Raw genomic sequence first — 25,689 nt, forward strand, 5'->3', positions numbered from 1 at the left:
GGCGGCCGCCGGAGCGCGTGCGGCGTGGACTTTGCCAGGCTCGCCACCAGCCCCAGACCCGTTTAGGACCCGGAGACCGAACGCAGCGTCCAGCCGGGGAGTTTCGGCGGCGTTCTCCGGGCACTGCGCGCGGGAAGCCAGACGCAGCGGGGGGACAGCTCGCGTTGGCGTTGCCAGAGTGAGGAAGTTAGCAGGCAGGACTTGACGAGGCTCTTTGGTTTTTCTAGTCCTCAGCCACTGAAGAGGAAGCTTGATGCTTGGCTGTCAGAGACATGAATTACGCACGGTTCATCACGGCAGCGAGCGCAGCCAGAAACCCTTCTCCCATCCGGAGCGCGAGTGAGAAACGGGGCGACCATCACTCCTTTGGGGTGGGACAATCCTCGCACAGCCTCTGAGGGTTCCCTAGCAAGCCACCGCTTGGTTGCATCCGTGCATACCCCTGTGCACGCTCGCGTTGAGCCAGACTCTGCGTGCAGAAATGAAATAGGCAGAGCCTTTGTTCTCAAAGAACTCGGGCTGAAACGGAAGGCGGGTATTTCTGCTGGAGCAGAGTCCGAGCAGCTGTAGAGAGAGGCGCAGACTGCTGAGGGGCACGGCCTTGGAAGGGAGGGGGCGTGCTATCGAGAAAGGCTCTTCCTGGGAAGCTGAGAAGGGGCAGGCACAGCGTGCAGATGGGTGTGCAGTGGAGAGGGCCAGGTAAATGGGAGAGGTAGGGGTGGGCCATGAAGCTCACAGACAGGTCGGGGCTAAGTGGAGGAGGGCTTCTGCTGTTGTGGCCCTTTGCTGTCTTCCTGATCCCTCTGCCTTCTCTTTGGTCACCTTCATTCTTTAGTCCCTCCACAGGTGAGGCGGCCCACAAAAAGTTGTTCTGTATGTTTATTTTAGACTAGCATTTGTCTTAGTCCATTTAGGCTGCTATAACAAATACCACAAACTGGGTAATTTATAAACAATAGAATTATTTCTCACAGTTCTGGAAGCTAGGAAGTCTAAGATCAAAGTGCCAGCAGATTCTGTATCTGGTGAGAGCCCTTCCTTATAGACAGAGGCTTCTTGCTGCTTCCTCACGTGGTAGAAGGGGGAACCTGTGTCCTCACATGGCAGAAGGGCCAAGGGCATTCCCTCAGCCTTCTTTTATAAATGCAACAATCCCATTCAGGAGGGTGGATCCCTCCTGACCTAATCACCTCTAGAGACCCCACCTCTTACAACTATCACATTAGTATTAAGTTCCAAGTATGAATGTGGGGGGAACACCAACATTTAGACCCTAGCACATTCTATCACTAGAAATTGTTAAACTTTATAGTTTTATTGATTATAATGCATGCGTAACTATCTGCTTATAACAATCTTCAGTGAAATTGTTTCTTCTCTTCTATGTGTATTGTAGCTGAAATATCGAGCAGAGGACCAAAATCGATGATCTCCTTAGCTGGTGGCTTACCGAATCCAAACATGTTTCCTTTTAAGACTGCTGTAATCACTGTGGAAAATGGAAAGACCATCGAATTTGGAGAAGAGATGATGAAGAGAGCACTTCAGTATTCTCCGAGTGCTGGGTAAGTATCAATACTTAACATAATTTTATTGGCTCATTTTCATGACAAATATTCTAAGGCCCATTGATAAAGAATATTAAAGAAATATTCTAAGGCCCGTAAATAAACATTCTAAGGCCATTAACTCATTTGGTCATTCAGTGACCAAATACTCACTTGCTCATTGAATATTAACCAAGTGAGTATTCAGTAGTTAGGATGGTCTGGAGAAAGGTTTTCAAAGATAATTAAAAGCAGAAAGGATATTGAATGCTGAACACTCCTCAGTGATTGCTTCTCAATTGCAAATGACCAAGAAGGCTTCTAGAAGGAAATACCATTAGAGCTGAGTCCAAAAAAATGAGAAGATATCCAGGTGAAAAAAACATATCAGGAGAAATGAAGAAATGGAAGATCCAGGAGGCAGCAACTTTTTAAGTCCCCAGGCAAATTTTTAATAATTATATTCCTTTTCTAAACAAGCAGCCATGCAAATACATTGCCCTCGTGGGTTCAAATGTCTTTAATTTCTTAAAGGCAAGCTGAAACGTATCTGATGACTTTCTTTAGCTGGTCTTCTTCCAGTGATAAAGGATAATTTATGGAGAATCTATAAATTATACTTTATTAAAACCTTCTTTGTTCTGTGATTGAAAAGTATATTGAAATATGTTATTCATGTATACATGTATTAGTTATATAATATGTTAAATATACATAGTCTTATTCGAACATTCCGTAATACAAGCAACTTATTGAGCCTGAACTTCTAGATAGCCATAGAACTCTTCCTAGAGAGAACAAAGAATCGATTATGCAATGATTACTCTAAAAACTTCAGGTTTGGAATAAGAAAGATGTAGATTCAAATCTCAGCTCATTGATTACATAATTGACTTTATGAGAATTTCTGGCTGATTGACTTATGGGAATTTCCTAATCTCTAAGTCTACTGCCTATCTTTTAAATAGGAATATTAATACTGGCAAAAAGCATTTGAGGGTTTTTTAATTGAGTGTACAAAGTGCTTGATAAAGCTGTCATTTATTATTTCCTGTCTACTACTATTACTATGATTTTTACTACTATGAATTTAAAAATACATTTTATGCTTTAGAATTCCAGAGCTTTTGTCCTGGCTAAAACAGTTACAAATAAAATTGCATAATCCTCCTACTGTCCATTACCCACCCAGTCAAGGACAAATGGACCTATGTGTCACATCTGGCAGCCAACAAGGTCTTTGTAAGGTAAGACTGAAAGGAAAACTCAGCCAAAATGGGGAATTGGAAGCATTCATTTCTATAGTCCTCTCTCAACCACAGAGAATCATATTTTATGGATTACTGGTAGTCTTTCTTGTCTTCACCTAGAATTATAAACAGGGAACTAAAAGACAAGTCATAGGATGCGGGTGGGAGCAGTTGTGGCCGTGGATGGCCTAGGGTGGGTAGGGGATGTTGACTGTAAGCAAAAGCCAGGTGGAAATATTGTAGGTTGATCTACCAATATTTCCCCTTAATTTTCCTCATTGTGAACACAAGGACTTTGAAAAATTATCTGTTCTTAACATCATTCGCTAGCCTAATCTGTTAAATATTAAATACAGAGCATGTGGTCAGTTATCCAGACCTATTAACCATTAAAGCAGGATTCCCACTAAGGGAGTACTCAACTCCTACCAACAGCTTAGTGAACACTGCTTAATTTCATCTGGCTCAAAAATTCAAGTTACATTTGATTTCTGCCTATAGTTAGGAAATTTCAATACGATTTTTAAATTTTTTAGAGGGCATACCTTCATATTCCTGAGATAAAAATATTTATATTCCTTTGCATATCTGTCTATGGAATCTCTGTGCTTGCCACTGCTTGTATCTTGTCCCCCTCTTGGGTGCATTTCTCTAGATCTATTTATATGTCTGTATCTCTGACTTCTTACATGGATTGGTTCTCTCTCTCCCTCTCCTCGTGGCATTAGTTAGTCCATCTTCTTCCCTTCTGGGTTCCAGGAACTCCACAGATGTAAACACCACTGGTTAGTTGCCACAATAAAGAGACCACATCTGTGGTCCTCAGTTTAATCTGTTATTTTCTTTTCTTTTTTCTTTTTGTTTTTTTTTTTTTTTTGAGACAGGGTCTCACCCTGTCATGCAGACTGGAGTGCGGTGGCGCAATCACGGCTCACTGTAGTCTCGACATCCGTGGGCTCCAACAATTCTTCCACCTTAGCCTCCCAAGTAGCTGGGACTGCAGGTGCACACCAATATGCCTAGCTAATTTTTATATTATTTTGCCATGTTAGACAGGCTGGTCTTGATCTTGTGGGCTCAAGCAATCTGCCCACCTTGGCCTCCCAAAGTGCTGGTATATTTTCTCCTTTGTTTTCCATGAATAATAAGATTCTCTATATTCATTCTCAGATCTAGATTAATCTCTGACTCCCATTTATCTTTATCTGAAACCAGAGTATTTTCTTTTTCATGGAAATATGAAAACTGTAATCTGGTTTGCTTTAATGAATTTTAATTAAATTATTGTTATGAAATAATGAGTTACAGTAGTGAAAACATTTTTTAAAGTTTTTAAAACTTAAAAAAAAACTTACCTTTTTTGTATATAATTAGGAAAAGTAAAAGAATTAGCTAGTGTTTGAGTCTTTGCTTGAAGAGAAACATTTGTGATTGTATAAAATGATATAAGAGTATTTTTCAATGAAATTCTTTCCTCAAGAAAGGGTGCTATGGACTTTTTCTTCCAGAAAGTTGCTTAAGACAGTTTCTTCTTTATCCATCACAGCACCAGTTATACAAAGAAGGAAGACAGCACAGATGGCTAAATACGTCAGTAACTTACTACTTACAGACATGCTTATTACAGGGGCACTAATATGTATCTGGTTTAATATTTCTTCCACGTTGTTCTCCAGGATTCATGTTATTTTAGGCTCCTGTATTTCTCTCTCATCTTTTAAACAATGCTCCCGGATGATAAACAGTCTTCCCTTCTAATTTAATATATTTGAAATTTGTATGTCCCTTAACTGATGTGGAAAATATATTTACAGTTGACCCTTGAACAACACAGGGATTTAAGGGCAATGACTCCATGCAGTTGAAAATCTGCATATAACTTTTGACTCCTCTAAAACATAACTACTAATAGCCTACTCTTGACCAGAAGCCTTACTGATAATATAGTCAGTTACCACATACTTTGTATTTTATATGTATTGTATACTATATTTTTACAATAAAGTAAACTAGAGAAAATAAAATGGTATTAAGAAAGTCATGAGCAAGAGAAAATATATTTACCATTAAGTGGATCTCCATCCTCATCTTCATGTTGATTAGGCTGAGGAGAATGAGGAAGAGGAGGGGTTGGTCTTGCTGTCTCAGGGGAGGCAGAGGCAAAAGAAACTGTGTGTATAAGTGAACCTGTGCAGTTCAAATCCATGTTGTTCAAGGATCAACGCTAATTAGGTTTTCCTTTGATCTGTTAATATGTGCATGCCACCCAAGTGATTCCTTTGGTCCTAGGATGTCTTGTAAAGCTTAAGTCAATTAGAAACTTTTCAGAGGAGGATACTGTTTGTCATAAGATGCCAAAAGCTCATAAGGAAAAGATAAACTGAACATCACAGACCAATTGGGAAACAAAAGTCAAGTCTTCTATCTCAATTGATAATGGCCCTACTGTTTGTGATGAGATGTGGGTTGATAAAATGATAGGAAAAAGGACTCAAACTGGGGATTGTGAAACATCACATGTTAAGAAGCAATTATTCTGTGACTTATGTATGATTTAGTCATAATAGATCCCTTTGATTTAGGCTGGAAAAATCTATTGCCTGGCTCTAGTGATTGTAGTAGAAATCATGTTATCCACATAATTTCCAAAGATTTGTCAAACCTTCTATTACTTGACCTAGAAATACCTTTAACACTGTTGATCTCCCTATCCATTTTATTTTTTTAAATTAATTTTTAATTTTTTCTATTGCCATAAAATATATATATAAAATTGCTATCCTTGCCATTTTTAAGTATACAATTCAGTGGTAATAAGTACATTTATATTTATTTTTTCTTTCACCCTATCTCCCCCATGTCCTTTCCATCCTCTGGTAACCAGCAATCTACTCTCTATCCTTATGAGATCCACTGTTTTAGCTCCCACAGATGAGGGAGAACATGCAATATTTGTGTTTCTGTACTTGGCTTATTTCACTTAACATAATGACCTCCAGTTCTATCCACGTTGCTGCAAATGACAGGATTTTATTCCTTTTTTATGGTTAAATAATATTCCATTGTGTGTATACCACATTTTCCTTTTCCATTCGTCAGCTGATGGACACTTAGGTTGGTTCCATATTTTGGCTATTGTGAATAAGTGCTATAATAAACATGGAGGTGCAGATACTGCTTTGATACATTGATATTTTTGTTTTGGATGTATACTCAGCAGTGGGATTGCAGGATTATATGGTAGTTATATTTTCAGTTTTTTGAGGAACCTCTGTACTGTTCTCCATAGTGGCTGTACCAATTTACATTCCTATCAAAGTGTACAAGGGTTCCCCTTTCTCTACCCTCATCAGCATCTGTTAGTACTTGTCTTTTTGAAGCTAGCCATTTTGACTGTGGTGAGGTAGTAGTATCTCATTGTGGTTTTGATTTGCATTTCTGATTGCATTAGTAATATTGAACTTTTTAAATGCCTTTTGGGCATTTTTATGTCTTCTTTTAGAAATGTCTGTTAAGATCTTTTGCCCCTTTTTTAATGGGATTATTTGAGGTTTTTGCTATTGAGTTGTTAATCCCTTGTCAGGTGGGTGGTTTGCAAATATTTTCTCCTATCCTGTAGGTTATTCTAGTTCCTTGAAGTGCATTATTAGGTTGTTAATTTGAAGTCTTTCTACTTTCTTGATACAGGCATTTATTGCTATAAACTTTCCTCTTACTACTGCTTTTGCTGTATTCCACAAATTTTAGTATATTGCGTTTCCATTTTCATTTATCTCAGTAATTTTAATTTCTTTCTTAATTTTTCATTGACCCATTCAGGAGCACGTTGTTTAATTTTCATGTGTTTGCATATTTTATAAAGTTCCTCTTGTTATTGATTTCTAGTTTTATTATTGTGGTCAGAAAAGATATTTGATAAGATTTGTTTTTTTTTTTTCATTTGTTCAAACTTGTTTTATAGCCTGAGGTATGGTCTCTTCTGCAGACTCTTCATTGTGCTGATGAAAAGAATGTATATGCTGCAGCAGTTGGTTGAATATTTTTGTGAATGTCTATTAGGTCTGTTAGATCTAGTGTGTAGTTTTACCTCACTGTTTCTTTATGTTGATTTTCTGTCTGGATAATCTGTTTATTACTGAGAGTGAAGTGTTAAAGTCTCCTACTATTATTGTATTGCATTCTGTCTCTCCCTTTATATTTATTAATACTTGCTTTATATACTTGGGAGGTATGGTGTTGGGTGCATATATATTTATAATTGTTACATTATCTTGCCTAATTGACCCCTTTATCATTAGATAGTGACCTTCTTTATTTCTTTTTACAATCTTAGATTTGTAGTCTATTTTACGTAAGTGTAGCTACACCTACTCTTTTTAGGTTTCCAATTGCATGGAATATGTTTTTCCACCTCCTCACTTTCAGACTGTGTGTCTTTATAGGTGAGGTAGGTTTCTTGTAGGCTGCATGTGATTGGGTCTTGTTTCTTTATCCACTCAGCCACTCTATGCCTTTTAATTGGAGAATGGAGACCGTTTACATTCAGTGTTATTATTGATGCATTAGGACTTACTACTGGCATTTTGTTGCTTGTGTTCTGCTTGTTTTGAGACTCCTCTCTTCTTTTCTTCCTTTCTTACTGTCTTCCTTTGTGGTTAAGTGATTTTCTCTGGTACTATTATGAAATTTGTTGCTCTTTATTTTTAGTGAATCAATTATACGTTTTTGTACTGTGGTTACCATGAGGCTTACAAAAAAAAATTTATTGATATAAAAAGTTATTTTAAAGAGTAAACAACTTATCTTGGATCAACTTATCTTATGTTGGAGAAGCAAACCAATGCAAAAAACACACACAAAAAAATCCTCTATTCTTTAACTCCATTCCCTGCACATTTTGACTTTGAGATATCTCAATTTACGTATTACCTATCTTAACAGGTTGCTGTAGCTATTAATGTTTTTGATCGATTTGTCGTTTGGGCTTCACATGAGAATTATGAGTGGATCACACACCATAATTACAATCATAGAGTATTCTGGGTTTATCCACGTACTTAATTTTACCAGTGGGATTTTTACCTTGAAAAGTTTTCTTTTGCACATTAGTACTTTTTTATTTCAGGTTGAAGAATTCCCTTTAGCATTTTTCATACCATCTGGTGGTGGTAAATTTTCTCAGCTTTAGTTTGTCTGAGAAAGACTTTATCTCTCCATCATATTTGAAGGATAATTTTGCTGGATACAGTATTCTTGGATGATCGCTTCTCAGCCTTCTGGCTAAGATCAAGTGTACAATATTCTTGGATGGGCCGGGAACGGTAGCTCACACCTGTAATCCCAGTACTTTGGGAGGCTGAGATGGGAAAATTGCTTGGGGCCAGGAGTTCGAGACCAGCCTGGTTAACATAGCGAAGCCCCATCTCAATCAATCAATCAATTAAAATAAAACAATATTCTTAGACAGCAACTTTTTTCTTTGGGCACATTGAAAATGCCATATCTCTTCTTCCTGGCCTGTACGGTTTCCATTGAGACGTCTGTTGCAAGACAAATTAGAGCTCATGTATATATTATTTTCTTCTTTTGTCTTGTTGCTTTTCATATCTTCTGTTTGTCCTTAGCCTTTGAGAGTTTGATTCTTATATGCTTTGAGGTAGTTTTATTTGGATTGAATCTGTTTGATGTTCTCAGACCTTCTTTTGTGGCCTGGATATTTATCTGTCTCAAGTTTTAGAAACTTTTTCTGTTATTATTTCTCTAAATAAGCTTTGTACTCCTTGCTTTTGCTCACCTTCCTCTTGCAGACCAATGATTGTTAGATTTAGTCTTTTGGGGTAATTTTCTATATTTTGTAGGCATTCTTTGTGCTTTTTTCTTTTTTCCCCGACTGTATTTTCACATAGCCAATCTTCAAGCTTACTGATTCTTCCTTCTGCTGGGTCCGTTTTGATTTTGAGAGCCTCTAATGAGTTCCTCAGTTCAACAATTCTGAGTTCAGTATTTCTCAGTTCCAAAATGTCTGGGATGTTTTATTTTTATTATTTCAATCTCTTTGTTAAATGTCTCTGATAAATTTCTGAATTGCTGTTCTGACTTATCTTGAAGATCACTGAGTTTTCTTTTCTCTTTTTTTTTTTTTTTTTTTGAGACGGAGTCTCGCTCTGTCGCCCAGGCTGGAGTGCAGTGGTGTGATGTCAGATGATGTTCACACCATTCTCCTGCCTCAGCCTCCTGAGTAGCTGGGACTACAGGCACCCGCCACTACGCCCAGCTAACTTTTTGTATTTTTAGGAGAGACGGGGTTTCACCGTGTTAGCCAGGATGGTCTTGATCTCTTGACCTCGTGATCCACCCGCCTTGGCCTCCCAAAGTCCTGGGATTACAGGTGTGCGCCACCGCGCCCGGCCCTGAGTTTTCTTAAAACTGCTATTTTGAATTTTTGGTCAAAGAGCTTACAAATTGCCATCTTGTTAGGATCAGTCACTGGATTGTTGCCATGTCATTTTGGGGAGGTCATGGTTTCCTGTTTGCTATTGTTTCTTGTAGGTATACATCTGCTTTTTGCATTGAAGGATTAGTTATTTATTCTAGTTTTTTGTTTGTTTTGTCTGGCTTGCTTTGCTTTTTATTGGATATATTTGCCTAGTAAATCTCTGTTGCTGGGTCACTGCTTCCTTGTTGGCATCTTCGTAGGTAGCACCTTAAGCCCAGGTTTAGTAAATAATTCGAGAATAGCCTGTCCCAAATCAGGGAGGTCCCAAAGGATTTATTCCATTGGCATAAGATGGCTAGCAAAATAATTATACCCAGGAACCTCTGGAGCATTCCTCCTGCAGTGTGGTGCTGCTGAACAATCACTCTGATTTGGCATGCCCTTTTTGCTGAGTTACAGTGCAGAGTTTCCAGGGCTTGGGATTGTAGTCCTGCCTCCCCATTTTGTCTCTGCGTTTCCTCAGGGATGTTTTTTCCTCCAGTCAATCATGATGCTTCCCAAGGGTTAAGGCAAGGACAGGACTCCTGCCAGGGAACCAAAGATGGTGGGGAAACTCTTGGCCACCTCAATCTCACTTTTTCTGGTGTAGAAGCCATGAGTTAGGGGGAGATTTTCCATGTGCTTGGTGCCAGGCAGAATTGGGAGGAGGAGTATCCTAGATGCAGAAGTATGTTTTTCTTACCATCTGCTCTGCTCAGAGTTTTTTCACTTCTCTATAGTCCTAGGAACTGACTCATCCTCATGTTTGAGTTCTGGGTTGTTTCTGGTGAAAATTTTAGCACTGTATACTTGTTAGTGGTTTTGTGGGAGGGAATGAAGCCAACTTGCTTCTACGCCACCATTTTGGAACTGGAAGTCTCGCCCGCCCTTTTGGAAACACTGTTCTCCTCCAGCTCTCTCAGTAGCATGTTGTGTGGTTATCCTCCAGCCCACTTGCCCTGCCTTCCTTGCAGTGTCCTCCTCTACCCAGCCATTATTTATTGGAGTTCCCTGTAGCTCCGTCCTTGAACATCTCTCCTTAGTCTATGTACTTTTCCTGGGTATCTCCATTTACATTCACATGATCAACCATATGCCAGTAACTTCCAAGCTCCTTCCAAATCCATTTGTCCATCTATCCATCTGACATCATCACAGGATGTTTCAAAGGCATCTCACACTAAAACAAATCATCCTCTCACTCAGATAAGGATGGCTTTTTGGTTTTGCGTTTCAGTGAATAGCACCACCCCCACCGTCTATCGAGTTCCATAACCAAATACCTAGGCATCATTCTTGACACCTCCTCTTCCTCATTTTCCTATTGTCCATAATCATGTTCCATTACTTTTCTTTTCCTAATACCTCTCAGTTCTTCTCTACAATTCCACTGTCACCACTGTACTTTAAGATGACCCTTATCTGTTTCCAGGACTGAGGCAGTAACTTCCCAAACAATCCTAAAAACTTTCCAAACTTTCCACACGTATTCTCACCCTTCTTTTATTCTTTCATACTGCAGCCAGATTGATCTTTTCAAGATGAGTATCTGATCATGCGACTCTCCCTCCCCACTCTTTTCTTAAAATCCTTACTTCCTTCCCTTGGCTCAAATACCTACATGGTTGGTCTCTGCCCACTTCTGTCTGATCTCACACCACTCTTTTCTCTACCTTCTGCCTCAAGACACATAATTATTTTGGCTTTTCAAATGTAACTATTGTCACCCCCTACACCAACTCATCAGTTCCTCCAGGATGCCTTCCCTGAGTTCCTTCAATGCCTAGGTCTTCCTACAATGAGCTCTTATGTCATTGTGCATCTGTACTTAATATCACTTACCACTGTTTTTAATTGCACATTTATTGGGTAGTTATTTAATTGGTGTCTAGCTTTCCCAGTGGACCAGTAGCTCCATGAGAGTAAGAACCATGTCATTTTGCTTGGTATTTTTTCTCTGACACTTTACACAGGCCTGGCTTATAGTAAACATTTAACAGATTTTCAAAGAAGCAATGAAAGGAATGAATGAATGTTAGGAGCCAAACCTCTGTTCACCTTACTCTGGAACAGGAGTTGGCAAACTATGGTTTGAGAGCCAAATCCAGCCCTTCATCAAATTTTGTAAATAAAGTTTTGTTGAAACGCAGTCACACCCATTCATTTATATATTGTCTATACCTGCTTTTTCACTATAGAGGCAGAGTAGTTGCAACAGAAATACTATGATCCACAAAATGTTTACTGTTTGGCCCTTTATAAACAATTAATTCTTACTCTAGAATCATGTGAGCTCAAACTAAAAAGTGGGCTTCTGAGCATGGAAACAGTACTAACCTATGCTAAAAAGCTAACCTATTGCTTCTTTTGTTAGGTGTTTGAAATGATCATTAACCCTGGAGATAATGTCCTCCTAGATGAACCTGCTTATTCAGGAACTCTTCAAAGTGTGAGTATACATTTTTACAAAAGGCAACTCTGTTGTAGTAAATAAGAAGAAAACTTATAATAAAAGTTTTATAATAACTTTATAATAATATCTTATTAACTTTAGAATAATCTATACACAGAAAAATGAAGTAGCATCTTTTATCCATAAGCAGGATAATCTTAAATTATATATACAAAATATGTTAAATGTACCCTCTTCTTTATACATTTCTTTTTAAAAATCCAAATGTATAGGCGTTAAAATTAGGTTATACAAAATCATGTCCAATTCTCTTAATATTTCACTTTAAATGTAACTTAAATTACAAAAATTTATTTTTTATTACTATCTTATTACCATATGCATAAGTACAACCATGTTATATGTCAGTTTAGTATACTAATATGGTATAATTAGGACTTTCCACTCCAAAGTTAGATCCGTGGAACTGTGATATACAGAATAAGGAAGCTGATGATCTGACTCTGCTCTGCACTGGTCAGAGCACATTGCTGAGAATTAGGTTTGTTTGGGGCAGTCTACTTTAAGAAAGAAATGTCCACAACTGGAGCATGTTCAGAGAAAGATAGTCAGAGTAAATAGGGAATTGGAAACCATACCATATGATGAATGTTGTAGGAACTGGAGCTATTTTCCCCAGAAAGAAAAGACTCAAGAGAGGCATGAAAACTGTCCTCAAATACATAGAATTTAGTCATGTAACAAAAGAATTAGATTTATTTGTACATGACCTTAGATTAATAGAACTGGAACCACAGGGAAACAATTTCAGCTCTATATAAGAACTTGCTCACCGTCGGCCTTACCGGACTTCATAAGAGGTTAAAACATTGCCCATCACTGTAGGTGCTCAGTTACTTTTGACTGCCACCTAACACAAATACGACAAACGTAATTCTAGCTTAGAATAGGGGAATTGAATGAGATGACCTTTATGCTGTGTTGATTCCAACTTCATAGATTCTCTTTTTTTTTTATATTTTATATTATTTTTATGAAAATCAACATATAAAGCAATATATAAAACAATTCCATTTGTAATAGCATCCAAAAGAATAAAATACCTAGGAATAAATCTAACAAAGGAGGTGGAAGATTGTACATTAAAAACTGAAATATTTTGCTGAAAGAAATTAAGCAAAACTCAAATAAATGGAAAGACTTCCACTGTTCATAGAATGTAAGACTTACTACTGTTAAGATAATAATACTACCCTAAGCAATTTACAGATTCAATACAATCCCTATCGATATGCCAACAGCCTTTTTTTGCAGAAATAGGAAAGCCAATCCTTAAATTGATGTGAGTTTAAAGGACCTAAATAGCCAAAATAATCTTGAAAAAGAACAAATTTGGAAGACCCTCACTTCCCAATTTCAAAACTGCAAAGCTACAGTAATCAAACAATGTGGTACTGGCATAAAGACAATCATATAGACCAACAGAATAGAACTGAGCATCCAGAAATAAACCCACAAATCCAATTGATTTCAGTAAGGGTGCCAAGATCATTCAGTGGGGGAAAAGGTAGTCTCTTCAACTGTGGTGCTGGGACAACTGGATTTCCACATGCATATGAAAGAACTTGGACCCTTACCTCACACCATATGAAAATTTAACTCAAAATGGATCAAAGACATAAATATAAGCGCTAAAACTACAAACACTTAGGAGAAAACATAAGGGCAAATTTTGATGACCTAAGATTTGGTGGATTTTTTAGATATGAACAAAAATATGAACAACCACCACAAAAATAGATAAATTGGACTTGAAGATTTAAACGTGGTTGTGTATCAAAGGACATTATGAAAAAAGTGAAAAAAGAGTCTATACAATGGGAGAAAATATTTATAATAATATATCTGATAAAGCTTTAATATCCAGAACATATAAAGAACTCCTACAACTCAACAACAGAAAGATAAACAACCCAATTTAAAAATGGACAAAGGACTTAAATAGACATTAGTCTGAAGAACATGTGTGATAGACCAATAAGCACATAAAAAGATGCTCAGCATCATTAGTGATTAGAGAAATGCAAAGCAACATAAATCAGCATATGAAAGCTGCAAGTTCCATGATCGTGTAGTGGTTAGTACTCTACAATGTGTGACAGCTGTACCTGCAGTCTGATTATTTGGCAAGACTCAGGCTTGGGGAAAAAATTTTTTTAAGTAGAGAAATGCAAATCAAAACTACTGTGAGATACTACCTCACACATACCAGGATGGCTATTATTTTTTTAAAAAAATAGTGAATATGTGAAGAAACTGGGTTCATTCATTGCTGGTGGAAATGTAAAATGGTATGGCCACTGTGGGAAAGTTTGTCAGTTCCTCAGAAAATTAAAATAGAATTACCGTGTGACCCACAGTTCCACTCATGGGTATATACCCAGATAGAATTGAAAACTTGGACTCAAACAGATACTTGTATACAAATGTTCATTGCAATATTATTTACAATAGCCAAAAGATAGAAGCAACTCAAGTGTCCATCAGTGGATGAATGGATAAATAAAATGTGTTATATACATACAATGGAGTATTATTCAGCCATAAGAAGGAACACAGATCTGTTACATGTTACAATATGGATGAACCTTGAAAGCATTTTAACTTTAAGAAGCTAGACACAAAAGGACAAATATTGTATTATTCCAATTATATGAAACATCTAGAATAGACAAATTAATAGAGATAGAAAGTAGATGGGTGGTTCCCAGTGGCTGGGAAGAGTAGAGAATGGAGAGTCATTGATTAATACGTACAGAGTCTCTATTTGGGGTGAAGAAAAAGTTTTGGAAATAGAGGTGATGGATGCACACATTGTGAATGTAATTAATGGCACTGAATTGTACTCCTAAAAATAGTTAAAATGAACTAGACGAGGTGGCTCACGCCTGTAATCCCAGCACTTTGGGAAGCCGAGGCTGAAGGATTACTTGAGGTCAGGAGTTCGAGACCATACTGGGCAACATAGCAAAGCACGTGTCTACAAAGTTTTTTTGTTTGTTTAATTAGCCAGGCAGAAGGCAGAAGTGGAAGGATCACTTGAGCCCAGGAGCATGGTATTACAGGGAGCCATAATTGCACCACTGCACTTCAGCCCAGGCAACAAAGTGAGACCTTGTCGCTTAAAAAAAAAATTTATCGCTTAAAAAAAAAAAAAAGACTTAAAATGGCAACAATTTTACCACAATAAAAAAACTAAAATAAAATAATTACTTTTTCTTAGTGATTGGATACCCACAATTTACTTTCCTAAACTCCTAAGATTTAAGATTACTTAATGCCTGTGAATATAAAACCAGCGTCTACCTACAAAGCGTGTATATACACACACAGAGACGTTTTCACATACCCAAACAGAAAAACAGAAGCTATATGCCAAGCTTTGAGGAAGTATGCTAATAAGCAGTATGCGTTTATTGTATGGCGCAGTATTGATTTGCTTTATTCATGGTAGATGTGCATGATAAGATTAAGGCCTTTTAAATTTGTCATAAGGAGGATCTGAATTGTTCTTTTTTATGCATAATTCTACATTTGACTGCTAAAAGAGTGTTTGCTTTTCATTTGCAATTTTTTTAGAACCTCATTCAATTATTATTTCTTAAGTTCCTTTTGTTTATTTTAATGCTCAACCATGAATGAGATTCCACAAATTTGTATAAAGCTAAGTCTATAAGCAATGCCAGTACATGCCAGTACAGCCTTAGCAATTGGTAAAATATGGAAATTCTACTGTACTGCTTGGTGATCTGCTCATCCCATTCATTGTCCCACCACCACCTATAATCTCAGAACTTTGGGAGGCCGAGGAGGGTGGATCACCAGTTCAGGAGATCCAGAGCATCCTGGCTAACATGGTGAAACTCCGTCTTTACTAAAAATACAAAAAATTACCTGGGTGTGGTGGCATGCGCCTGTAGTCCCAGCTACTCAGGAGGCTGAAGCAGGAGAATCTCCTGAACCAGGGAGTCGGAGGTTGCAGTGAGCCAAGATCGAACAATTGCATTCTAGCCTGGGCGATAGAGCAAGACTCCATCTCAAAAAAAAAAAAAGTGTATAACCTCAACCCTCAGGAGCTGAGAGCTGCATGCAGGTTTATATATTTTTATGGGTATGAATGAGCAAGTTCTTGGTTAGAAGGAAAAAAAAATAGCACTTACATTTTGTAATCATGACTGACTCAGGCTTTCTTTTGTGCTCAACAGCTGCACCCACTGGGCTGCAACATTATTAATGTTGCCAGTGATGAACATGGGATTGTTCCAGATTCCCTAAGAGACATACTTTCCAGATGGAAACCAGAAGATTCAAAGAATCCCCAGAAAAACACCCCCAAATTTCTTTATACTGTTCCAAGTGGCAACAACCCTACTGGAAACTCATTAACAAGTGAACGCAAAAAGGAAATCTATGAGGTATATGTTCCTGTTTCTTTGTGACTTTTTAGAAGAGCACTATGCAAGCTCCCTTTCTTATTAGCCTTTTGCTTTCAAGGAATATAATTTTTAATAAAAGGAAATCATATATGCTCAGGGTCCTAATAAATTTAGACACAATAAATTTCTGCATCTTTCCTTAGTTAGGAGATTTTTCTTTCCCCATAATAGATGTTTTAATACAAAAGAAATAGCATCCTTGGCCTGATGTTAAATTTTATGAGATTATTTAATATTTTACCCCAAGTTTGATTTCCGTTTTTTCTGTGTTGTTAACTTGCCTGTTCTGCTTCCTACTCCTTGTCATCTTAGGTTACCAAGAATTCTTTAAAAATAAGAGGCATGCTCCCCTTTTATGAAATCTCTTTGAGATACCTATGATGCCTAGCTTTGCACTATAAACATCTTTTTAAGTATCAAACATCTGTTAAGCTCCACAGAAATCTTTGAAAAATAAGAGAAATGTGCCTTTTAGAAAGTCTCTTTTATGTACCTGACTGTGCCCCCAACCTTTTACTACAAATAGCTTTTTAAAATAAATACCAAACCCTTGTTAAACTCTATAGAAGTTAGTCACATCCAGTGGAATCATAGGAAAGATTTCAGCCAGTTCCTTTTACTTAGAAAATTTTAGGTTCAGGCCGGGTGCAGTGGCTCACGTCTGTAATCCCAGTACTTTGGGAGGCCGAGGCAGGTGGATCACAAGGTCAGGAGGAAACCATACTGGCTAACACAGTGAAACCCCGTCTCTACTAAAAATACAAAAAATTGGCCTGGCATGGTGGTGGGCACCTGTGGTCCCAGCTACTTTGGAGGCTGAGGCAGGAGAATGGCATGAACCCGGGAGGTGGAGCTTGCAGTGAACCGAGATCGTGCCACTGCACTCCAGCCTGGGTGACAGAGCGAGACTCCATCTCAAAAAAAAAAAGAAAACTTAGGTTCAAAATATTGTCTCAGGTTGGGTGCAGTGACTTACACCTGTAATCCCAGCACTTTGGAAGGCTGAGGTGGGAGGATCGCTTCAGCCCAGGAGTTCGAGACCAACCTGGACAACATAGCAAGACTCCAACTCTAAATATATATATACACACACACACATACACACACACACACACATATACACATCTAGTACATATATAATACATGTAAGTATATCTATATACACATATATATACACATATTTACACGTATATACACACATGTATACATACACACATATACACATGTATATATACACATATATATACACACGTATATATGTACACACACCACATACACTGTCATGTTCTTATGTTTGTACTTCCCAGGCTCTGTCCTGAGTTCTCTTCTTTGTTTACATACCCCCCAGGCAGCCTTGTCCAGTTTTGTGGCTGTCTATTCCATTACATACACAATGACTGCCACATTGCCTGGCCCGTGACTCTTCCCTGAGCCCCAGGCTTCTGTATCCAGCTTTCTACTGATATCTCCACAGAGATATCTAATAATCATTTCACACTTAACATGCCCAAAATAGAACTCCTGATTTTCCACTGCCCCACCCCAAACCTCTGACCTCCAGCCTCTCACATTCTCCATCTCCATAAAGAGTGCAACTATGAATGGTTACCCTTTATTCCTGTCTTTCCCTCCTCTGCCCCCCATTCCCCACATCTAGTTCCTCCTGTGGACTGTACCACTGAGCTTATCCAAGTCCATCCATTTTTTTCTGTTGTCATCACTGTCCCCATCTTCTGAGCCCCTGCCTGCCCTCACTGGACTCCTCCAATGCCTTCTTCACTGCACCAGCTGCATTCCACCCTGCCCTCTAACCAGTCACACTCTTCACACAGCAGCCAGCCACATCCATCCCTGCAGAAATGTCAGTATAAAGCCGGGCTCCGGGCTCCAGTGGTTTCTCCTTGCAGTTAAAATAAAGCCCAAATTATTTTATCTGCCCTGCAGAGCTAGGTAACATGGTCAGTCTATTCTCAAGCCTTCTCTCTTATCATTCTTCTTGCTGCACTTGGGGCAGCCGCACTGTCCTTTTTAACCCTTGAACATGTCAAGCATTTTGCGTATCCTGCCACCTTTGCCCTCATTCATCCCTCAGTCTAGATTCTTATTCTTCTGATATTTGCACAGCTCACTCCTTCCTGTCATTTTAAGCTCTGATGTTACCTGGTCCGGAAGGCCTTCTCAGTGATTGAACCTGAAATAGCCACCCTGTCACTCTCTTCCCTCACCTGTTGTAATGCTCTGCCCAGCACTTTAAAACCACCCATCTAGCTGGGCGCAGTGGCTCACTCCTGTAATCCCAGCACTTTGGGAGGCTGAGGCAGGTGGATCATTTGAGGTCAGGAGTTCGAGACTAGCCTGGCCAACATGGTGAAACCCCATCTCTAGCAAAAAATATAAAAATTAGCTGGGTGTGGTGGTGCATGCCTGTAATCCTAGCTACTCGGGAAGCTGAGGCAGGAGAATCGCTTGAGCCCAGGAGGCAGAGGTTGCAGTGAGCCAAGATCGCGCCACTGCACTCCAGCCTGGGCGACAGAGCGAGACTCCATCTCAAAAAAAGAAAGTAAATAAAACCACCCATCTAATATTTATTCTGCTCATGATCCACAGGCTTATGTATATGCTGTCTTTTCCCCTGGAATCTAACTTCCATGAGAATAAGAGCCTTTAATGCCTTGTTCATCTTTTTATCCTCATTGTCTAAGACAATAGACACACAGTAGTTTTTTGAATGAGTACAAAGAATTACAATTCCAAGTGAATTTAATTTTAGATAACTTTTAAGAAATAGATTGCTTTAAGAAATAATTACCTCAACCTTTTTTAGCTTGCAAGAAAATATGATTTCCTCATAATAGAAGATGATCCTTACTATTTTCTCCAATTTAACAAGGTAAGTGATGATGTGAACTTATTTCACTATTAGAAGATAAGTTGTTGTAAGTTACTGCACTGTGTTGGATATTAGGCTGACTGCGGAGTCAGAACTAATCCACTTTTACATAGAAAGTAAATCAACTATGATTAATTTGCTACTACTTTACTTTTCAGTCTCCCAGTTTTATTATGGAATTAGTACCTTTCTTTTTTGTTATTACTGCTCTTTCCAGAAATTACTTACCTTCAAAACAGTAGCTGGCTTTCTGTACCAGGCACTGGGGCAAACAGTAGATCAGGGCTGATGGACATCTTGAACTCCACATCCAAGTTCACAGCTCCTCAAACATCACCCAGGGATGTGAACTGAGTTTCATCTTTGGCTGTCGACTTCTGCATCTTGGTGGTGGCCAATTAGAATGATGTATGAGAAGGGTTAGGAAGCCATGCTCAAGCTGAAGGAGAAACAGGGCTGTGCTCCGTTAGCAATGTCTCCCATGGACACAAGAGGAGTCATCACAGGCAGCACACCACACATTTGCCACCCTGTCATTTATGTCATGGATCTTACTGCAGAGTAATGGGCATTTAGATTGATTCTCACACTATTATGTATGTGTGCTACTTTCATGATGATTTTTTCTGATAGATGATAATAATAGTAAGACCAAAGCCTGATTCTTCAAAAGCCAACACTTTCTTTGCTCTCAGGGCCACAGAGGACATGCACTTGGATTCAGCTTGCCCCTTAAATATACTGGGAAGAGATAAGAACTCTTTATTTCTCTACAGGGTTTCCTAAAACATCACTTTTGCCTCCTGCCTCCCACCATCAGCGTGCCAGCAAATTTCCTTTCTCATTTGTAGCTACTTTTAAAGTAAATGTTGAAGTCAGTCTTTCATATTGACTAATTTCTCATCTTCATTCGCATCATTTTTCCTTCTGTCGATCGTAAGGACCAGCTTTCTCTCTGAATACCCTTGAGTGCTGCTGGCCATCTTCATTATAGTCGTGTGCAAACTAGTGTTTCTTGAGTCCCTCCTGTAAGTCTGTTAATCCTGGATTTCAACCTCTGGGGCAAAGAGGGCCTGTTTGAAGTTTCCCTAAGTTCATAATAATGGCATCTGAAGCAAATAATAAGCCCTTGTGTGTGTTTTTGGCAGAAAAGCCAGGAAGACAAGCAGATGCTAATAAAAGAACATGCATCTTTGTTTGTTATTCCATGTTAAAGGGTTGAAATAAAGGTAAGAGAATATTTGTACTGTTGTTATACAAATCCATCTCCTGTCTACTCTCTATTCAGGATAATCATACAGTGACTAACGGAGCTTTCAGATCAACAGTATTTTTTATTTTTCATTTTAAGTTCAGGGTACCAACATTTCTTTCCATGGATGTTGATGGACGTGTCATCAGAGCTGACTCATTTTCAAAAATCATTTCCTCTGGGTAAGACCCTGTGTCCCTAACTTGATGCTAGATCTAATAGAGCCAGAGACAGTACCTCAGTATCTTTTAGTCTAGACAAATTTTTTCATTTAAAATGCTTGTAGTCTGCTTGTCTTAAAATATTAGTTTCATTATTAATATTAACATAGGCCTTTTTTTCACTTTATTCACCTCCAATAATCAAAGATTCTTGGCTGTTTATCTGACATTGTAGTGGGACCAGTCAGGTTTTTGATACCAGGTATAAAAGGGCACATTTGGAAATACATGGTCAATCTTGTTTTAAATGCACACTTAAATTTATTTTTGAAATAAGAAGTAGTTTTATTAGAATGTTTTAATTATCTAGATCCCTTTGTCCCCAGGTCACAATTGTCTGTCTGATGAAATCAGGAAAGTGATATGTAATAATTGTTAATATGGAATATCGTGCCTTTTCTCTTTTGACATAGGTTGAGAATAGGATTTTTAACTGGTCCAAAACCCTTAATAGAGAGAGTTATTTTACACATACAAGTTTCAACATTGCACCCCAGCACTTTCAACCAGGTAAGGACAATTTAGGAAATAGATTTTTTTTTTTTTTGTAATCAGATCAGAAGTTTTTAAAAAAATAGATGGTAGAGAACAGAAACTCCAAACCTGTTTAGTGACTCATAGTTTGCCTTCTTTGCAGACATGCTAATCTTTCCTAAAGAAATTGGTTGGAATGCATTTTAATTAAAATAAAGTAAAATTAATTTAAGAGAATATGTAAATTTCCTTACAAACTTTGAGAAATTATTGGATCCCTCTGTAACACAACCTTGTAAGAATGAATAGAACAGAAAAGTCTGCGTAGAATAGGACACTTGTTTGATGTATGTTCCATAAAGTGCAGATGGCCCCATGTTTTGCCAAGTTGGGGACTTTTTTCATATTTTTTGTATGGGTTATCAACAGAAGTTCACATATTTTTGTATCTGTTATCAACAGAAGTTCACTATCAATTTATAACATTTTAAACTTTTTTTTTTTTTCGAGACAGAGTCTTGCTCTGTCACCCAGGCTGGAGTACAGTAGCATGACCTTGGCTCACTGCAACCTCTGCCTCCCAGGTTCAAGCGATTCTCCTGCCTCCGCCTCCCAAGTAGCTGGGATTACAGGCACACATCACTATGCCCGGCTAATTTTTGTATTTTTGGTAGAGACAGACATTTACCATGTTGGCCAGGCTGGTCTCTAACTCCTGGCCTCTGGTTATCCCCCCAGCTGGGCCTCCCAAAGTGCTGGAATTACAGGTGTGAGCCACTGCGCCCAGCCTAGAATTTCTATTTTAAATAGAAAATCTCCAAATATGTCATGTAACTTTACATATCTACTGTACATTTTTATATTTAGAGAAGCGGTATAGTATGGCAATTAACAGCACGGGTCAGGAGCTGGATAGCCTGACTGAATTCAGGCTGTGGGACTCAGAAAAGTTAACTTAACCCTTGTGCCTCATTAGTAAAATAGAAATCTATGGAGATTACATTTGGTAAAATATATTAGTATCTTACAATAGTCCCTGCTACATAACAAGTACTGTATCAATATTTGTTATTTTTACTAGTATTGTCATTGTTATTAATTGACATTTGTTTTAAATCACTGACTATATAAGCTAGGCTCAGCTTGTTATATCTTATTGTGGTTTACATGTAATCAAAAGTGATTTGCTTTTATATATGGCAAAAATTATATTTTCAGGGGATGAAACATGGTATTTTTGATTTTATCTCTTTTAGCTCATGATATCACAGCTTCTACATGATTGGGGAGAAGAGGGTTTCATGGCTCATGTAGATAGGTATTGTATCATTTCTTTAAATATTTATGAACAAAATAGGAGCCCAGTGAACATAATACAGATCACTTACAGTATTGATTTATTCTTCCTTCCTAAGTATCCTGGGAAAGGAGAGACAATAGGAATGGTCTACTATAAGTCAAAAGTCTATTCATTTTATTAGCTCTTCACCTAGCAAGTCTTCTCAGCATCCAAGGTGTGGTTTGAAAGCAGTGTCCACCCACTCCTAAGGTAGTCCAAAATTCCCACCAGGTTAGGATTTACTTACTTAAATGATTTAGTGGGTAAACTATTCATACACATAAATATTTTATTTAATAATGATTAATTGTGAAGGATACATGACATGGGACTTGGCTCAAGTAAAGATGAGTGTGAACATAATTTCCCTAAATAGTCTGTATACTGGTACAAGTTATGGATTACTTTAGCTGTGTAAACATGGTACCTCCTAGGACATTTAGAAATAAGGAGGAATGGGTTATTTGCATTCCCAGACCAGTGATTCATTATTTCAATAGTATTGTCTTTTATCCTGAGTGATGAGAACCAGTATTTAGACAACTAAACACAAAGATTGATCCTGCTACTTCTAGGTTCCATATTTTACATAGAAATGGACTTGTCTTTTTGAATTTTTATTTTGTAATTATTCTACAATGAAGGAAAAAACACAGCAGTTAAATTTATCACAAGTGAAACAAATATGCTCCATTCTTCTATCGAGCATTCAACATTTTAATCAAGATAGAAAACAAATTCTTATAGCCTGGACTCTGGAGCCTTTTTTGATTCTGCAATCAATGTACTGAGCACACCTATTTCATTGTTTTCTTCTTCTAGGGTTACTGATTTCTATAGTAACCAGAAGGATGCAATATTGGCAGCTGCAGACAAGTGGTTAACTGGTGAGTGGAACGTATATCCGTCCTCATGATAAACAGCGTAAGAGTAGGGGATAAACACTGCATATTACGAACAATCTTGGTGGGAAAGAAACAGTTCAGGAGTATTCTTGCTAAGGAAACATTACACCATAAATCATCTTAGAAGCAACATTTGATAAACCTGGGCACAGGCCTTCCTATCCACTTTACCTGTCTGCTGCAAAGAATTTGTGATTTAAAAAAAAAAAAAAAAAAAGATCTAAAAATCAACCTCTAACTTACTTAAACCTTAATAATACCTATTTTCAAAAATTTTAGTTATTTCAGAATTTTACGCCAAAGGGTAAAATTGTCAAACCATGCTTCTTCTCTAACTAAACTGTACAAAGGCAGATGTCTCATTGACACATTATTTGCCTTCTAATCATTAACCTCATTTATCTCTGTAGTATTGTCTATTGCTAACTTGATTACAAGATGTTTTGGATTCATTTTTCTATTATGAAGGTCAAATTAATCACATGGCTTTAATTATATTACTAAAATGCCTTTGATATAAATAATAGTAAACCAAAAATAACAATTCCTTATTTCTGTCCTATCTTATTTTCTATAAAGTCTTGGTAAAAACAGAATTAGTGGCCGGATGTGGTGGCTTATGCCTGTAATCCCAGCACTTTGGGAGGCCAAGGCGGGTGAATCACCTGAGGTCAGGAGTTCAAGACCAGCCTGGCCAACATGGCGCAACCCTGTCTCTACTAAAAATATACAAATTAGTTGAGCATGATGGCGGGCACCTGTAGTCTCAGCCACTCAGGAGGCTGAGGCAGGAGAATCGCTTGAACCTGGGAGGCGGAGGTGCCAGTGAACCCAGATCATGCCTTTGTGCTCCAGCCTGGGTGAAGCAAAACTCCATCCAAAAAAAAAAAAGAAAACAGAATTAGTATCTTTTTGACAAGAGCACTATTTTACCACTTTGCATAATAGTACTGAAGAAAAACTTTTGATCAACAGCAAGTTCTTTTTTTAAAAAGATAGTAATGTAAATCAAAAATCATTAGGCTTTGTTTTTGATTTCTGTATCCTAATACTCAGTGAAACATAAAGCCCACAACTGCTTCTGGAATTCTTGAATTTTAAGTATTTCTTTTCATAATTAATTACATTCTGATAAAAACGCTAATCCACTGGACATCTAAACTGTTACAAGAATAATAGGATTTGTTGTAATGCTGGAAGAATCCACAAATAATGGAAGAATCCTAAATTGAAATAGCCATGTTTGTCTAAGTATGGTTCTAAGTGAAGGAGAGGTGAGTGGGATTTCTTGCACTACCCTAAGACTGACTGCGTTGTAAATATGCACACGTGAGCTATCACTTGCCCACCTTACCTCTCCCTTCCTCCCTCACCCGCAGTAACTCGTTGAAATAAAATCCAGAACATCAATTTTCAAGGCTCACAAAATGATATTTTTTAAAATGCTATAATTGAAGGAACTTTTTTAGGAATACTAGTTTCTACTTACTACACTTGTGCCATTTAACAACACACTTTGATATCATCCAAAATGCTTCACTTTGGAAGACATTTATTCTCTTCTTTTGTTTGTAGGTTTGGCAGAATGGCATGTTCCTGCTGCTGGAATGTTTTTATGGATTAAAGTTAAAGGCATTAATGATGTAAAAGAACTGATTGAAGAAAAAGCCGTTAAGATGGGGGTAAAACTGGGAGGCGAAGGGCTGGGAAACCTAAAGAAAAGTTACACTTTTTCTTTAATATTTTACTTGAATAGAAATGGAAAGAGATGCTTCTTGTTGCCCACCAGCCAACTCATAATGTTCTAATATTAGATATTTTATTGCATTATCAAAATCGTAAGAGGTTTTTGGGTTACACAATTATCCAGCTGGTCTAAATTAGTGGAAATACGGTTGTTCATCTCAGCTACTGATTAGCATAGTGGCTGAGCGTGGTCTCTGGAGTCGCACTTGTTGGGTTTGAATCCCAGCACCACCCTTTAGGGGATGTGTGGCCTTGAACAGGTTATCCTTTCTGTGCTTTGTCTGTACAACAGAGGTAGTAAGACTCCCTCTCTCATAGGGTTGCTCTGATGATTAAGTGAGTTAATATGTGTAAAGCCCTTAGACTAGTATGTGGCACATACTCAGTGCTCAGTAAGAGCCACTGGTATTTAAAATGCAGGGGTTTTTTTCTGATGATGAAGATAAAGTATACTCATGGTAGGATATTTGGAAAATGTATAAAAGCATAATGAAAATTTTTTAAATAGCCCATGATTTTACCACCCAGATTTTGTGACCATTTATAGTATAGTTTCTTGAAACACTTGTTCTTTTAGTATTTTGGCTGTGCACTTATGTTACATGGTTAAAATTATACGGAAAAGTTTGTATCCTGATTTTTTTTCACTTAAAATTAGCTCATAGAATGTATTCTAGGTTT

The 25,689-nt window shown here is 37.9% G+C and overlaps 1 protein-coding gene across 3 annotated transcripts in view; it reads left to right on the forward strand.

Moving 5' to 3' along the window:
* AADAT (aminoadipate aminotransferase) overlaps positions 1-25,689 on the forward strand; it is a 29,722-nt gene that overhangs the window by 289 nt on the left and 3,744 nt on the right. The window contains exons 2-12 of one of the 3 annotated variants that reach the window (XM_011959617.1): positions 228-339; positions 1,397-1,565; positions 2,662-2,794; positions 11,647-11,721; positions 15,951-16,160; positions 19,006-19,071; positions 20,423-20,505; positions 20,958-21,054; positions 22,275-22,336; positions 23,180-23,244; positions 24,838-24,944. In XM_011959617.1, coding sequence (XP_011815007.1) covers positions 273-339; positions 1,397-1,565; positions 2,662-2,794; positions 11,647-11,721; positions 15,951-16,160; positions 19,006-19,071; positions 20,423-20,505; positions 20,958-21,054; positions 22,275-22,336; positions 23,180-23,244; positions 24,838-24,944 — 1,134 coding nt within the window. In that variant the 5' untranslated portion in view covers positions 228-272. Of the gene's footprint in view, positions 352-1,396; positions 1,566-2,661; positions 2,795-11,646; positions 11,722-15,950; positions 16,161-19,005; positions 19,072-20,422; positions 20,506-20,957; positions 21,055-22,274; positions 22,337-23,179; positions 23,245-24,837; positions 24,945-25,689 lie in introns of all 3 variants that reach the window. The other 2 variants (XM_011959615.1, XM_011959616.1) reach the window with 2 other exon arrangements.

The sequence above is a fragment of the Colobus angolensis genome, unplaced genomic scaffold, assembly GCF_000951035.1.
Source record: "Colobus angolensis palliatus isolate OR3802 unplaced genomic scaffold, Cang.pa_1.0 Scaffold5, whole genome shotgun sequence".
Classification (NCBI taxonomy): domain Eukaryota; kingdom Metazoa; phylum Chordata; class Mammalia; order Primates; family Cercopithecidae; genus Colobus; species Colobus angolensis.